Source organism: Oratosquilla oratoria, chromosome 39 (assembly GCF_046742065.1).
Source record: "Oratosquilla oratoria isolate Oo_2021 chromosome 39, ASM4674206v1, whole genome shotgun sequence".
Taxonomy (NCBI): domain Eukaryota; kingdom Metazoa; phylum Arthropoda; class Malacostraca; order Stomatopoda; family Squillidae; genus Oratosquilla; species Oratosquilla oratoria.
In genome coordinates this window covers 8642890-8660389 of record NC_134815.1, presented here as the reverse complement: position 1 = coordinate 8660389, position 17500 = coordinate 8642890, and the positions used below count along the sequence as shown (strand labels likewise).

Here is a 17500-nt window from a genome sequence, read left to right as displayed (position 1 = left end):
CTACGGGAATTGAAGGGTACGAGAGGAAGGAATGGGGTGGGTTAAGGAAAGAACACGGAATGATGTGAGGTATAAATTGTTGATTTTCTGACCATGTTTGTACACTCTAATGAAGCTCTGCTAAGAGTGGAACGTCAGTAATTAAAACTTCAACGATTCTTGGTGTTTATCTCACCACCCTACCACTCATATACATATACATATACATGTGTATATATAATTTTATGACAGTCGCATGCAGGATTCGAACCCACTGCTATCGGCCACCCGTAAGATCACCTTCACAGAGCCTTAGCCCACTACACCAACAGACACTTAAAAGCCTTGAAACCTGGAATCGAACTGATTCCCGAGGATAGGAAAGATCACTAATCTGTGACCCCAATTCCTGATTAACACAAGGCCCAAGTGCACCAGTTGGCAAGAGGCAAGGATCGGAACAAATCCCTTTCACGCTTTTCGCCATTGTAACTATGAGAGAAATTCGCTAGTAACAGCGACATCAATCCGATAATTTTTATGACAGTCGCATGCAGGATTCGAACCCACTGCTATCGGCCACCCGTAAGATCACCTTCATAGGTTCAAATCCTGCATGCGACTGTCATAAAAATTATCGGATTGATGTCGCTGTTACTAGCGAATTTCTCTCATATATGTAGATGTGTGTGTGTGTGTGTGTGTGTGTGTGTGTGTGTGTGTGTGTGTGTGTGTGTGTGTGTGTGTGTGTGTGTGTGTATACACATATATATATATCATATATATACATATATATACATATATATGTATATATATATTTATATATATATATATATATATATATATATATATATATATATGCATACATACATATACCAACGGTTTTCTCCTCCTTCCATGAGAGATAGCCAAAAACAAAGGCATAAATGCACTCCCACCCATTTCACCCCCACGTACTCCACTCCCATTCACCACCCCTCCCTCTTTTCTTGGCACCTCCTGGATGACGGGTCATCCCTGCATCTCGCCCACTATCCTCAGTCAGAAGCAACGTAGCAAGACACAGCACATCCACAGCAAAGCAGCTCCATTTAATCGGCGACCTCCCTCCCCGTTTCCTCATGCAGAAAAAGAGAAGATGGGAAGAAATCCCTTTGGGTTACGTCAAAATATCATTCACACACTCTCTCCACTCCCATCCCCAACCCACTCCCTTCCATGCATCATAACATCACCCACACACAACCATTCACCATTCACCCCTATCCTCTGTCTTCTCTCTTCCTTCCTCGATAGACATTCCCCTCCTTCCCAATGCCCCTTTTACCCCATCCATCCATCTCATCCTTGGTCGCCCCCTCATGTTGACTCCTTTCAACTCTGCCTTCCACACCTTTCATTAATCTTTCTGCACTAATTTTTTTCCATATGTCCAAGCCACCCCAATACTCTTTCATTAACCCTATCTACAAACTCCCTTTACACCCCCGCTTTCCTCCTCACCTCCTCGTTTCTCATTCTATCCAGCCTAGTAACCTCTACCATACTTCTCAGGCATTTCACCTCAAACACATTTAAACTCGTCCTCTCTTATATTCTATGTTTCTGCCTCATACAGTGCTGTCGGCACAATCACTTCTTTACACGATCTTCCTTATCGTCCATTCCCAAATGTCTATTTCTCATTACACTTTTTAATCTCCAAAGGCATTTACTCGCCTCTCTCAGTCTACAGTCTACTTCCACGTGTATATATATATATATATATATATATATATATATATATATATATATACATATATATATATATATATATATATATATATATATATATATATATATATGTAAATATATATATATATATATGTGTGTGTGTGTGTGTGTGTGTGTGTGTGTGTGTGTGTGTGTGTGTGTGTGTGTGTGTGTGTGTGTGTGTGTGTGTGTGTGTGTGTGTGTGTGTGTGTGTGTGTGTGTGTGTGTGTGTGTGTGTGTGTGTGTGTGTGTGTGTGTGTGTGTGTGTGTGTGTGTGTGTGTGTGTGTGTGTGTGTGTGTTTATGCCGCTGTTTAGTCAAACCGATGAATATATTGACAAGCAAGTAGAAAATCATAAATGTAACGATGCATGCACGCATGTGCAAATACTTATGCGCAGCCAGACTCGAACCAGATTAAAAGTGCATTCGAATACGTTCGAAAACGTGCTCTAACGCATTTAATTAAGAGGCTTCTAACTACCTGTTGGTTCCCATCTGGACAATCAAGTTCATCCTCGCCAACACCGAAGCAGTCCGGATCCCCGTCACAGCGCCAGCGAAGATCCACACACTTCCCATCGTTGCACCTGACAAAGGGAGAATAAAGCCACGTGACTAAGTTGTATTCATTCAGAACACTGAAATACACTTTTTTCACTTTCTCAGCCCGTGGTCCGTTCCTGAGCTGAATCAATTATTTTATGATTCATCAGATCGAGAATTGTAAGGGGTGACATCGGGTCGATGTGGTTACTCAAAATAGTCCAAACTCTTAAGCAGCATAAATGGTTTCCCTTGTTTAAATAAAATCACTGGTGGTAGCTAAAATTGATATAAAATAAAAAGGAGGCGTAAAGGTTAATTAAAATACGCTTTACATGATTTTAACCTTTTTGCTTTCCAGAAATTTCTCAGCTTGGCGACAGCTTGAATCGATATGGATTCCGTAAAATACAGTGAAAATTTAATATCTATAATTGCAGTTACAAGAGTTGTTGAATATAAAGGAAGGTAAAAACAGTGACTTTGTAGATAAACTGAAATAAGCAGGATTTTTCACTTAGTATGTGAGTATTTCTAGCTGTAGTATGCAGGATAAGAACTATGGTCGTAGGGTTCCGTCTTTGTTTCCAATGGTCAATTATGACTTTACATTGTCCCATAATACGCAACTTTCCTGTTCCTTCATCCAAAAATATTACATGAATTAATAATGTGTGTGTGTGTGTGTGTGTTTGTGTGTGTGTGTGAGTGTGTGTGTGTGTGTGTGTGTGTGTGTGTGTGTGTGTGTGTGTGTGTGTGTGTGTGTGTGTGTGTGTGTGTGTGTGTGTGTGTGTGTGTGTGTGTGTGTGTGTGTGTGTGTGTGTGTGTGTGTGTGTGTGTGTGTGTGTGTGTGTGTGTGTGTGTGTGTGTGTGTGTGTGTGTGTGTGTGTGTGTTTATGTTTACGTGCACGGATGGATGAACCAGTATGCCCTTCTTATTTATTCAGAATAAATATATGAATTTCCTACTAAGATCGTTAAGAAACAAATGTTTATTACTGCCTTATCCCTAAGAGAGGAACTTAGGGTATAGTAAAGGTAGGTACTTTTCTTTTTACACAAATAGGTACAGTTACTTTAAACTGAAGCCATGGATAAAAACAGAAAAATATGAAATTGGAAGTTACACGTTTCAATAATCTAAGCACAGAGTTTATATTAAAAAAATAATAATTTCTGATTGGGTAATTATTAATTTGGTAGATTTTTTTTTTTTTTTTTTTTCCGACTATCCATGTTCTATCCATGTTTTGTTCTTAGTAAAGAAATTAAATTAACATGAGAACAAGAAAAAGATTTGTAAAATGTTACACTTGGTCAATATTATCATATGGATGTGAAACTTGGACAATTAGTAAACAAATGCAGGACAGGATAAAAGCAGTAGAAATGTGGATTTGGAGAAGGATGCTGAAAATTTCATGTACAGAATCTAAACCAAACGAAGAAATAGTGCAGCAAATAGGAACACAGAGGGAGATAATAACAACTATCAGGAAAAGACAGTTACACTTTGTAGGACACGTCATGAGAAAACAACACTTAGAACATACGTGCACAGGAAAAATAGAAGGAAAGAGGGCAAGAGGAAGACCACACATAAGATATGTAGACGGATTAAGGACGTCTGTAGGAGAAGAAATAATAAATGCCATCTTGTTAAGAAGAGCCATGTGCGGACAGGAATGGAGTCCCTTGGTGGCCAACGTCTAAGTCGATATGGCACCCCGGTTAGGTAGTGTAAGTGCTTATAATGGATCTGTCTGGGTTCAGTCTCTTCATGGAGGGTAAAGCTTGAAGGTCTTTGACGTTGATATTGATTCCAAGATAGTTACTTTCTATGTATATGGCCTCCAGGCACAGCAGCCTATGGGGATCCGATTCCCTGTCTATGATTGTTGTATTGTTGTCTAGGTCTTTTCTTGTTAGTGTTTTGTTATGGGAGATGTAGTGTGACTTGATTGATCCGTTGGACAGGTGGCATGTCAAGCGTCGTGTTAGTATTGTTGTTGTCATACCAATGTAGGTGTGATATACACACGCCTCACTATTGCATTTGTATTGGTATACAACGTGGTCTTTCTGTATTTTTTTTTTTTTGGGGGGGGGGATGGTGGGTTGGTTATGGATAATCAATTGGGCTGTTTTCTTGGTATTGTAGTAGATGATGGGTTGGATTTGTTTTTCGGGGTCTGTTGTCTGTATGTTCTTGTTTATGATTTCTTTATATATATTTTCATCTGTCTTGTGTTCTGTGGAGCATCTATTGGTAACCCCAAGGTCGCTGACCCTGCGTTTGCTGATGATGCTGTTCTTCTTGCAGAGTCGTTGGAGTTCCTGGGTGCAAAACTTGAGTCACTGCACAGAGAGGTGAGACCGCTTGGACTTCAACTCTCCTGGACCAACATCAAGGTCCAAGCATTTGGGGGGTTACTGAATGACACAGTTCAGTATGTCCATGCATGTGGCGAGGACATCGAGGTCTTGAAACGCTCCAAATACCTTGATAGTGTATTGCACAACAGTGATTGGTCATGTCAGGAAGTATTTCGAAAGATTGGCATTGCTCATGGTGTTATGGACTCACTCAAGCAGAGTATAGTATAGCTTTGTCGCTATTTATGCAGGAGGTCTAAGATTCAAATCCTCAGGTCACTTATGCTCTCTGTCTTACTGTACAGCTGTGAGACATGGGCACTAAATGCTGACTTGAAAAGTAGTCTCGATGTCCTTAGTACTAAGTGCCTTCGAAGAATCGTGTGATTCACCTTTTACCTTGGTCTTTGGATCACGTGTTGGACTCGTGATCGACAGCTATTTCCCTCCCGGAAGAGTGCTCAGAGCTCGTATGACCGATCTATGGGTTATCGCTGGAATGACTTCGTATCAAACAAGAGATTGTAATGTGAAACTCAGTCAAGGACAGTTAACACCATAAGTCGTGAAAGTCAGCTCCGGCTATGTGGGCATGTGGTAGGTTTCCCTGGTGTTGATCCTACTCATAGGGTTGCCTTTAAAAGAGAAAATCCTCGATGGAAGAGAGACAAAGGGGATGTCCACCGAGTTATTTGGAGTGGGAAAGGTGGTGGCATGGAGATTTACTAGGAGAGACCGTAGGGACTGGGTCTGACGCGTGAGTAAAGCAACGCACTCCCTGGCGTATGCACCCATTGGATGATGATGATGGTGAATTGATGATTGATGAACCAGGTCAATGAAGAAAGCAAAACACAATTATGTGTCTCCAGTAGATTGAACATTATCGCTGGAAAAAATAGAAATAAAAAAGTAAAAAAATAAAATAAGGCCTTCAATTTGTCGTCCCAAAATAGAACAAGACTAATTGGCGTTTACTAAAACAAAATTATGGAGTGAATTACCATACTAAGGGAATCAACACTTTTGGCACGGTTACATAGTTGGCAAAGTTCATTCGTTCAAAAGATAGGCCATTTCATGCAGATACGCCACGAATGCAAACTTGGACGTTTCGACAGATCGAGACTTCATGAAGGTATCTGCCACTTGAAATATATCTTAGCAGAAATACATACATTATATCACCGTGACCAAGGTATTTAATCATATTCATACGAAGAGTCGGTCAGAGGAACACATTCATATAGAAATATCAGGGTATACAGCAAACTTATTATCACATGGTCTCTACAGAGTGGCACTGTTACCACTCTGAAGAGAAATACGACGATGAAAACTAAACCCTGGATATATCACCAAGGAGGAAACATGGATGCTTATCTTAAAAAAAAGAAAAAGAGAGAGAGAGAGAGAGAGAGAGAGAGAGAGAGAGAGAGAGAGAGAGAGAGAGAGAGAGGTTCTAAAGAGCATTAGCGTACCTAAAGGTGTTGGTGGGGCACGTCATATTTCCGCAGTTCTGTTCATCGGCTCCATTTTGACAGTCTTCTTCCCCGTCGCACAAATAATGGATCTCGATGCAGCTGTTCGGCGCACACTCGAATTCTGTCTCCAAGCATTCATGGGGAACCACATCTGTTCGGGAAAAACAATGCAGAGTGTTAGTATAACTATTTCATCGCCAATAGCCAGTGCTTCTATCTTTGGGAACAGTACAATGGTCAAAAAAGGGAATAGAAGTGGCAAAAAATGTTCTTATGATGGCAGTAGGAGGAAGAGTAAGTAGAAATTAAAAATGATCACTTTTTTGGAGTGGAAATCATCACAAAATGCCGCACTTCTCTGATCAATAGGGATCTCGCTGAAGTCGTTACAGTATTGCCTGCGTAAGATTTATCCAGTGAATGTTCCATGCAGAGGATCAGAGCAGAGGCAACACTAACTTCATCCATTTCTGCTTCACTCATGATTCTCATTATATTTTCTTTGAACCATCTTACCTTCCACCTCTCGCTCCACCTACACTCTCCACCTCATTTCCATATCATTTTCCTTCCTTCTAACTTCCACCAAACTTATAAAACACTTGATCTCAAACACTTTTAGACACTTTCCTTTTGCCTAATTTGAATTCCAAGACTGTTTCATTCAGTGTAGCGAGCACAATGACTCCTTCATACACTGTTCTCGCAGGTGGAAGATACTGTAATTACTAACCAGAAATCGCACCACCAAAAGTGAGATTATGTCTGGAGACCAGTGTCCTTTAGAAATGTCAAAGTTAGGGCCCTCTTCGATGAGGGCTGATTCAGCAATACCTCCTGAACCCACAACTAGATTTGAATACTAGTTTGATCTTACCCAGTCAGTCTATTGGTTGTAATTACTATTATGATAAAATAACAATAACAGTCGAGCCCTCTTGTGCATACTTAATGGACCACTTTCAATCAATTTGGTGGTCAGTTCTTTCCCTCTTTGGCCTAGTACACAAGATCACAATCTTGGCAGGATCTAGTCTATGCTCCAGGAGAGACGCTCCCTCTTAACGTTTGATGCAAGCTCACAACTTGCTTGTGCATCTAACGCCTAGCCCATGAGTTAGAGTCTGTGTGTGTGTGTGTGTGTGTGTGTGTGTGTGTGTGTGTGTGTGTGTGTGTGTGTGTGTGTGTGTGTGTGTGTGTGTGTGTGTGTGTGTGTGTGTGTGTGTGTGTGTGTGTGTGTGTGTGTGTGTGTGTGTGTGTGTGTGTGTGTGTGTGTGTGTGTGTGTGTGTGTGTGTGTGTGTGTGTGTGTGTGTGTGTGTGTGTGTGTGTGTGTGTGTGTGTGTGTGTGTGTGTGTGTGTGTGTGTGTGTGTGTTCCCGTGTATAGTTTTATGTATGTGTATGTGTGTTTGTGTGTGCATATCTGGATCTTCACATACCAGAGCAAGGGACTTTGTAACCTTGACGAGGAGTGACTGCTTAATACAATTGGAATGTCTGTAACCGAAAAGGAGCAACAGACTATCCGGAAAGTAACAAATTATTAGTTCCAAAGAAATCATGTCAGGCTGGACAAAGAACAAAGTATTAGTTCCAAAGAAATCATGTCAGGCTGGACAAAGAACTTCCTAATATATCTATTTCGATTACCATCGATGGTGATAGTGGTGATGTGGTGGTGTGATGATGTGGTGATGATGTTTATGGTTGCTATCTTCTTCATAGCTGCATCTCCCTTCGATGACTAGCATGCACACGAGCGCACGTACTCATATGCTGCAAAGTGGTACTGTCGACGAAAACTACCGTCTCCCTAGGGACATTCATTGTTCAGTGACCAAGCCAACCGACCTTTCCGACTACGCCCGTTTGACGACAATAAATTATCGGCATCTCGGGTCAAGCCCTATACTTTGAACAATGAAATCGCTGCATCTCGGGTCAAACGACGCCCTAACGCCTGCGCACACGGCCCTCGCTCCTTCTAGACAACAATTGAAGCTGTGCGGGTCAAAAGGCCTCATGTTCTCGACATACAATAGTCGCTCAAGCCAAGCAATTAAACCTTTTTAATATTTCCTATGACATGGCAACTCTACATATGTACATATTAGGTTTCTGGCAACCCTCCGAGCTTTGGTGGAAGCTTACCGTGTATTTTTTAGTTACATCTAAACTTGAAGAATTATAGCCAAGAACTCCGCCCGAGTTTCTTTCACAACCAATTCTAAATGTAGAGTACCACAAGCTACATGGTGATGATAATCGTGATGTGATGTGGCGTTAGGTGATGCGATGGTGGTGGTGGTGGTAGTGGTGGTGATGATGATAATGATGATGAAGATGATGATGATGATGATGATGATGATGATGATGATGATGATGATGATGATGATGATGATGATGATGATGATGATGATGATGATGATGATGATGATGATGATGATGATGATGATGATGGTGTTGGTGGTGGTGGTGGTGGTGGTCTGATGTGATGGTGATATGCTGGTGATGGTAATGAAATGGTGGTGTTGTTAAATACATCATCATGCTTAGTGTCAAGTGGTAATTGTTACGTAGTTAATACTGTTTTCCCTGCGTTTTATTCTTTTCTACATCTACAATATGCTTTCACTGATAACCACCCAGGTAAAAATTAGGGGGTGATTTGTCCGGGGGTGTTCGTACGTGGGTATTTGTCTAGGGGTGTTTTGTCCAGGATATTCTTGTCTGGGGATTTTTTTTTTTTTCCTACCCACCCTCAAACAGACCGACACGTGATGATGAACCAAATAACACAGAACGGACATGACCATCGAAATTTTTCTAGACTTAGATTTGCCACTGTAAATGTTTAGCTTTAAGAGACAAGTATGAAGAAATGGTAGAGTTTATGTTAGTGAGAAGACTTGAAATACTGATTAATTGATTTTGCAGGTGAAAATAAAATACAAGATCTTACATTTAGAAACTAGGGAAGTGTTAGTTAGACATGTAGATGATTTAAAAGGGACTAAAAATGGAGAAAGGTGGGTGAGAGTTGGTGGTATCCAGGGACGCAACCCAACGCACGCAACCCAGGGCACGTGACTTAGCGCACACTACTGAAGAAGGCTACACCTAAAGAATTTAGTGCAAGATTCGTGCTTTCGTGTGTGAAGAGACTGGTGCAACACAGAATTTATCGAACGAACTACAATCAACATAGAAGACCACGCAGTGTAGGCAAATTCCACCGCTGCCACCAAATTTCACCCACCTTTCTCCACTGTCACTCCTGGCGACTCTTGTCGACCTTGCGGTCCTCCTTACTTATGGATATGGCACATCACATATTTTAGTTGGTAGGCCCTGTTGCCTCCAATCTTTCCACTTTGTCAAGTTTTAGACTGTTAGCTATATTTTTTTCGTTTCTAGTCTTATTTCTTTCAGTTTACTATATTTTCTGTCTAGGAGAATTAAAGTGTAGACTTCTGCTATATCTTTCTTCAGTTACTTCTTATACAGCGTGCTCCAAAGAAATCCCCCGAGAGCATGTATGCAAGAACTTACGTGAGCTTTGCAGTGATTTCTTTAATCCAGTGAACTTTAATCTTATATTTAAGATCCTCCCCAAAGGGCGTGATCTTACAATCGTGAACCAATTGAATTTTCTCCTCCACCCTTTCACCAATCAGATTCGTTGTTACAAGTCTATATGGCAATATTGTTTACTTAAACAATCTCGAATTTCTGCATATCTCAGGTCACAAATAATACCAAGTTAGCAATTCATTCGAGCTCCCGGCCATTGTTTATACATATGAATTTTATTAGCTACACAAAGAGGTACGTGAATTTATAAACACCTAAACCATAAAATGTAACACCCGTCTTCTACCCCCCTTTCTACTAGATTTTCTACCCGCCTCTTACAGTCCGGGGTGTTTGGTACATGAGTTTATCTGGGGGGCGCGTACAGGGGAATTTTGTCCTGGTGTTTTTTTTTTTTTTTTTTTTTTTTTTTTTTTTTTTTTTTTTTTTTTTTTTTTTTTTTTTTTTTTTTTTTTTTTTTTTTTTTTATACACCCTCAAACAGACGGACACACCTGATAATGAACCAAATAACACGGAACGGACATGACCATTGAAATTTTTCCAGACTTAGATTTGCCATTGTTAATGTTTCGCTTTTAGTAACAAGTATGAAGACATGGTAGGGTTTATGGTAGGGTTTATGGTAGACTTAGAATACCGGCAGTGCAAAATAAAAATTAGGGCAAGGAAAAGAAACATTACACCTGGAATGTGAACGGAATTTCTGGGGAGGGAGGCAAAACACTGAGCTTGATTCTTTATGACACCAATTCTGGTAGAGAGGTGGTGCAGATAGATTACAGATAAAAAAGAATGATGAGCATATCACTAAAGATAGGCAAAACACAGATAAGTTTGGAACAAGTACAGTATATGCCCTACAACATGGAAGACCAGCTGATGAAACGAAAAACTTTTCATAATGAATTATAAGAATCACTTGGTAAGTTGAAGTGCAAAGAAAACTGTATTATCATAGGAAATCTTAATGCTCATGTAGGAACAAAAAGACTAGGGTTCTGAAATGTGTTTGGTGCTTTTAGCATTAGGGATAGGAACATGGAAGGAGATAGATTACTGGATTTTTTTTAGTTACTAATGAATGGCAATTATGAACATGTAAGCATCAAGAAAGTCATAAATGGATAAGTCATTAATAGATATGACGGTTACTAAGAATAGAAATACGTCCAGTGTCGTAAAATCATTACTATCGCTTATTTTTTATTCAGCTCACAGACCGTTACTCACAAAATTCCGGATTAAAAGAACTAAACCACAGAAAAAAAGAGTTATTTTTAGACAATCTGAAAAAGGAAATCTGTTCCAGGATACAGTGACTGCTATAGAGAGGGATAATGGGGGGAATAGAAAAAATTATGAAGTTTAGTGTGTGAACAGAGCAGCGGAAGGGATTATAGGAATTAATATAATAGGTGGTACAAAGAAAAGTAGTACAGCAAAGTGTAATGACCAGGTCAAAGAAGCAGTTAATGTAGAAATGAAAGCAAGATGCCAAGAACACAGGGAAACACACATAAAATAAATCAGCAGTACATAATAAGAAAACTACAAAAGAGGAAGGATGGAATAGAATTGGAAATTGTTTACCAGAGGATGTAGGAGGAACTAGAAAAGTGATATGCAGCATGGCCAGAAATTATAGGGACGCATCAGCACCACCAGCATATGCAATCAAAGATGCACAAGGAGAGGAACTTTTAATAGATCCAACTAAGATCGCAAACATATAGAAGGAATATTTTCAGAACTTATTGAACGTTTTTTATGGAGAAAGAACATTGTGAGGAGGAGGAAGATCATGAAGAAGACTGTTGGGAATTAACAGCGGAGAGTGTCAGAAACGCTTTAAAAATGATGAAAAATGGCAGGGCACCTGGGGAAGATAGGATCATGGCGGAGATACTGTCAACCTTTGGAGAACATGGAATAGCTTGAGTGAGGGACATGAATGAGGGACCTGGATGAGAATCAAGGTAAAATATCATTCTATGGGGTTAAGACAGCCATAGTTCCTGTATATTAAAAAGGGGGCATATACAAGAAAACTTGTACAGGATGAAATAGGAGAATGGCAACATGGTTTTAGACCAAACCAAAGAACAATGCACCGTGTTTGCCCTTAAATTAGTTTGAAAAAACCCGGGAATGGAATCGAGATGGATACATAGCCTTCATAGATACGAAAAAGGCTTTTAATAGTGCCAAAAACAAAACTATGAAAAGTACTAAAAATGGAAGAATGTAATATAAATTCAAAATTAATAAGAGCCACCGAAAATATTTATAGAAATGTGAAAGTAGTGAAATGTAGAGATATGGATAATGATTCGTTTGAGTTAGTGACTGAAGTTAGGCAAGGGGGGATATTGTCCCCCTCCCTCTGCTATTTATAATATACTATCATTATTACTACAATTACAATTATTAATAGTATTATTACTATTATCATTACTACTTTTACTATCATTACTATAACTACTATTACTACTACTGCTACTGCTACTACTACAACTACTTTTTTTTTAACAACCTCCATCCTCGTGGAAGTGTGTGGTGAAAGGAGTCATGGTCTTTCTCCCACAGACACAGTTCATTGGCCCCTCTCTCGCTGATGAATATGGTTGACTACAGGAGTGAAGAGAGGACGAGGGAGAGATGTGGTGGCTATAATAGTAAGTGAAGAGATAGGTAAACGTGTGGTGGAGTGGAAGGAGGTTTCTTCAAGGTTAATGTGGATGAAGATGAAACTGGGAAGGAGATGTGGGTTTTTATAAGTGCATATGAGCCTGGTAGTGAGAAGAGTGTAGAGGAAAGGGAGGCTTTTTGGATAGATTTAAATGAGTGCATAGAGGGGTTAGGGAGAAATGTCAGTGTAGTGGTGTTGGGAGATCTTTATGCTAGAGTAGGAAATGAACCAATAGACGGAGTTGTTGGGAAGTGTGGAGTTCCAGGAAAAATCGGAGTGGAGAGATGATGGTGATGTGTCTAGATAGTTGATGATAGCAAATACAGTGTTTAGGAAGAAATTCAAGCATAAGTATACATGAGGAAGGGTGGTATATGGAGGGGTGGTAGATAGTGCTTTAATGTACTATAAAGTGGTAACCAGGAGAAGAGTAGGAAGAGTTTTGGATATACATGTTCTAAGGGGAGAGAGTGTAGGAATATCAGATATTTTTTTGGTGGAAGGTAAGTTGAGAGTGGAGGATACATGGAAAAACAGGAAAAGGACAGAAGGTAGGGAGGCAGTTAGAGTAAACTACTTAAATGAGAATGAAGAGGAGTACAAGAAGAAGCTGAGAGGGGAGTAGAAGGGAATGAAGGATAGGGTAGAACTAAGAGTGGAAGAGGAATGGGAATGGTTCAAGGAGGGAATCACATGGAGTGCAATGTTGGTGTGTGGAACAAGGATGATGGAAGGAAACAGAAGGAAGGATAGTGAGTGGTGGGAAGATAAAGCAAAGGTTGTACTGTAGAAGAGGAGAAACGAGCTTTCACAGATTGGTTGCAAAATAGGACGAGAGAATAATATGAAAGGTTCTAAGAAAAAAGAAAATAAGTAAAGCCTGAGATAAAGGAGGCAAAGAGGAGAGCAGATGTGAAATGGGGTAAGAGTATGACAGGAAAACTTGAAATTGATAAAAATATATTTTGGAAGGAAATTAAGAGAGGAAGAAGAGGCAAATCAAGTAGAGATGAAAATGTAAAAAGTTAAGATGAAGAGATGATGGTGGAAGAGACGACAGTAAGAGAAACATAGGAAGAGTATTTTAGGAAATTGCTAAATGTGAAGGAGGATAGGGAGGGAAAGGCGTTAAGAAAATAGCAGTGATGAATAAGGAAAATGGAGGATAAATAAGGAAAGATGAGGTGAAAACAGTTATTAAGACGATGAGAGCAAGTAAGGAACCTGGGCTGGATGGATGTCATGAGAAGTGTCTAAAAAGGGAGGTACAGTGATAGTAGACTGGCTGGTGAGGTTATTTAATGTTTGTCTAAAAAAGGTAGAGTACCAGAGGATTGAAGGAGTGCCTGTATAGTTCCACTTTACAAGGGAAAAGGGGACAAGTGTGACTGTAGTATTTTCAGAGGAATCAGTTTGTTGAGTGTAGTTGGAAAGGCTTATGGGAGGGGTTTGATTGAGAGGATTAGGAGAGGAAGAGAGGAAGTAATTGGTGAGGAACAGTGTGGGTTTAGGACAGGTAAGGGTTGCGTAGATCAGATTTTTGAGGTAAGACAGATATGTGAGAAAGCTTTAAGAAAAGATAAGGATGTTTTTAGGGCCTTTATATATTTGGAAAAGGCTTATGATAGGGTGGACATAAAGGCACTGTAGGAGGTATTGCAGATATATAACATAGGAGGAAAGTTGTTAAGAGCAGTCGAGTTTTTACACGAGTAGTAGAGCCTGTATTAGAATTAGAAATGTAGAGAGTGAGTGGTTTGAGGTAAAGGTGGGACTTTGCTAGAGATGTGTTATGTTGCCTTGGCTGTTCAATTTATACATGGATGGGGTGGTGCGAGAGGTAAATGCAAGGGCAGTGGACCGGGGATTGGAGATGGTTAAAGAAAATTGACAAAAGTGAGAGATAAGCCAACTGACGTTTGCTGGCGACATTGCGCTTGTAGCAGGATCAGAGAAGTGATTAAGAAAGTTAGTGACAGAGTTTGGGAGGGTGTGGGAAAGAAGGAGGTTGAAGATAAATGTGGGTAAATGTAAAGTGATGAGGTGTACAAGGGGAGAATGTGGCAGCAAATTGGAAATGAGTATTAATGGAGAGAGACCGGAGGAAGTGGATAGTTTTAGATACTTGGGTGCGAATGTGGCCGAAAGAGAAGAGTGGAGGTGGAGGTGGAATATAGATTGAGAGAAGGAACTTAATACCTTGGTGGATTAAAAACTGTAGTGAGAAATAGACATTTGGGAATGGATGCTAAAAGGAGATTGTATGAAGCGGTGATTGTGCCGACAGCACTGTATGGGGCAGAAACATGGAACATAAGAGAGTATGAGAGGAAATGTATTTGAGATGAAATGCCTGAGAAGTATAGTAGGGGTTATTAGGCTGGATAGAGTGAGAAACGATGAGGTGAGAAGGAGAGTGGGAGTGGACAGAGAGTTGAGAGATTAAGTTGATGAAAGAGTAAAAATCATTACTATCGCTTATTTTTTATTCAGCTCACAGACCGTTACTCACAAAATTCCGGATTAAAAGAACTAAACCACAGAAAAAAAGAGTTATTTTTAGACAATCTGAAAAAGGAAATCTGTTCCAGGATACAGTGACTGCTATAGAGAGGGATAATGGGGGGGGAATAGAAAAAATTATGAAGTTTAGTGTGTGAACAGAGCAGCGGAAGGGATTATAGGAATTAATATAATAGGTGGTACAAAGAAAAGTAATACAGCAAAGTGTAATGACCAGGTCAAAGAAGCAGTTAATGTAGAAATGAAAGCAAGATGCCAAGAACACAGGGAAACATACATAAAATAAATCAGCAGTACATAATAAGAAAACTACAAAAGAGGAAGGATGGAATAAAATTGGAAATTGTTTACCAGAGAATGTAGGAGGAACTAGAAAAGTGATATGCAGCATGGCCAGAAATTATAGGGACGCATCAGCACCACCAGCATATGCAATCAAAGATGCACAAGGAGAGGAACTTTTAATAGATCCAACTAAGATCGCAAACATATAGAAGGAATATTTTCAGAACTTATTGAACGTTTTTTATGGAGAAAGAACATTGTGAGGAGGAGGAAGATCATGAAGAAGACTGTTGGGAATTAACAGCGGAGAGTGTCAGAAACGCTTTAAAAATGATGAAAAATGGCAGGGCACCTGGGGAAGATAGGATCATGGCGGAGATACTGTCAACCTTTGGAGAACATGGAATAGCTTGAGTGAGGGACATGAATGAGGGACCTGGATGAGAATCAAGGTAAAATATCATTCTATGGGGTTAAGACAGCCATAGTTCCTTTATATTAAAAAGGGGGGCATATACAAGAAAACTTGTAGAGGATAAGATAGGAGAATGGCAACATGGTTTTAGACCAAACCAAAGAACAATGCACCGTGTTTGCCCTTAAATTAGTTTGAAAAAACCCGGGAATGGAATCGAGATGGATACATAGCCTTCATAGATACGAAAAAGGCTTTTAATAGTGCCAAAAACAAAACAATGAAGAGTACTAAAAATGGAAGAATGTAATATAAATTCAAAATTAATAAGAGCCACCGAAAATATTTATAGAAATGTGAAAGTAGTGAAATGTAGAGATATGGATAATGATTCGTTTGAGTTAGTGACTGAAGTTAGGCAAGGGGGGATATTGTCCCCCTCCCTCTGCTATTTATAATATACTATCATTATTACTACAATTACAATTATTAATAGTATTATTACTATTATCATTACTACTTTTACTATCATTACTATAACTACTATTACTACTACTGCTACTGCTACTACTACAACTACTTTTTTTTTTAACAACCTCCATCCTCGTGGAAGTGTGTGGTGAAAGGAGTCATGGTCTTTCTCCCACAGACACAGTTCATTGGCTCCTCTCTCGCTGATGAATATGGTTGACTACAGGAGTGAAGAGAGGACGAGGGAGAGATGTGGTGGCTATAATAGTAAGTGAAGAGATAGGTAAACGTGTGGTGGAGTGGAAGGAGGTTTCTTCAAGGTTAATGTGGATGAAGATGAAACTGGGAAGGAGATGTGGGTTTTTATAAGTGCATATGAGCCTGGTAGTGAGAAGAGTGTAGAGGAAAGGGAGGCTTTTTGGATAGATTTAAATGAGTGCATAGAGGGGTTAGGGAGAAATATCAGTGTAGTGGTGTTGGGAGATCTTTATGCTAGAGTAGGAAATGAACCAATAGTCGGAGTTGTTGGGAAGTGTGGAGTTCCAGGAAAAATCGGAGTGGAGAGATGATGGTGATGTGTCTAGATAGTTGATGATAGCAAATACAGTGTTTAGGAAGAAATTCAAGCATAAGTATACATGAGGAAGGGTGGTATATGGAGGGGTGGTAGATAGTGCTTTAATGTACTATAAAGTGGTAACCAGGAGAAGAGTAGGAAGAGTTTTGGATATACATGTTCTAAGGGGAGAGAGTGTAGGAATATCAGATATTTTTTTGGTGGAAGGTAAGTTGAGAGTGGAGGATACATGGAAAAACAGGAAAAGGACAGAAGGTAGGGAGGCAGTTAGAGTAAACTACTTAAATGAGAATGAAGAGGAGTACAAGAAGAAGCTGAGAGGGGAGTAGAAGGGAATGAAGGATAGGGTAGAACTAAGAGTGGAAGAGGAATGGGAATGGTTCAAGGAGGGAATCACATGGAGTGCAATGTTGGTGTGTGGAACAAGGATGATGAAAGGAAATAGAAGGAAGGATAGTGAGTGGTGGGAAGATAAAGCAAAGGTTGTACTGTAGAAGAGGAGAAACGAGCTTTCACAGATTGGTTGCAAAATAGGACGAGAGAATAATATGAAAGGTTCTAAGAAAAAAGAAAATAAGTAAAGCCTGAGATAAAGGAGGCAAAGAGGAGAGCAGATGTGAAATGGGGTAAGAGTATGACAGGAAAACTTGAAATCGATAAAAATATATTTTGGAAGGAAATTAAGAGAGGAAGAAGAGGCAAATCAAGTAGAGATGAAAATGTAAAAAGTTAAGATGAAGAGATGATGGTGGAAGAGACGACAGTAAGAGAAACATAGGAAGAGTATTTTAGGAAATTGCTAAATGTGA

The 17500-nt window shown here is 39.7% G+C and overlaps 1 protein-coding gene across 1 annotated transcript in view; it reads right to left on the bottom strand.

The window, feature by feature from the left end:
• The window catches only part of LOC143020142 (uncharacterized), a 127682-nt gene that overhangs the window by 4971 nt on the left and 105211 nt on the right, over nt 1-17500 (bottom strand). The window contains exons 7-8 of the mRNA XM_076176299.1: nt 6134-6287; nt 2215-2320 (exon numbers count right to left, since the gene is read on the bottom strand). Of these exons, the coding sequence (XP_076032414.1) occupies nt 2215-2320; nt 6134-6287 (260 nt within the window). The remainder of the gene's footprint in view (nt 1-2214; nt 2321-6133; nt 6288-17500) is intronic.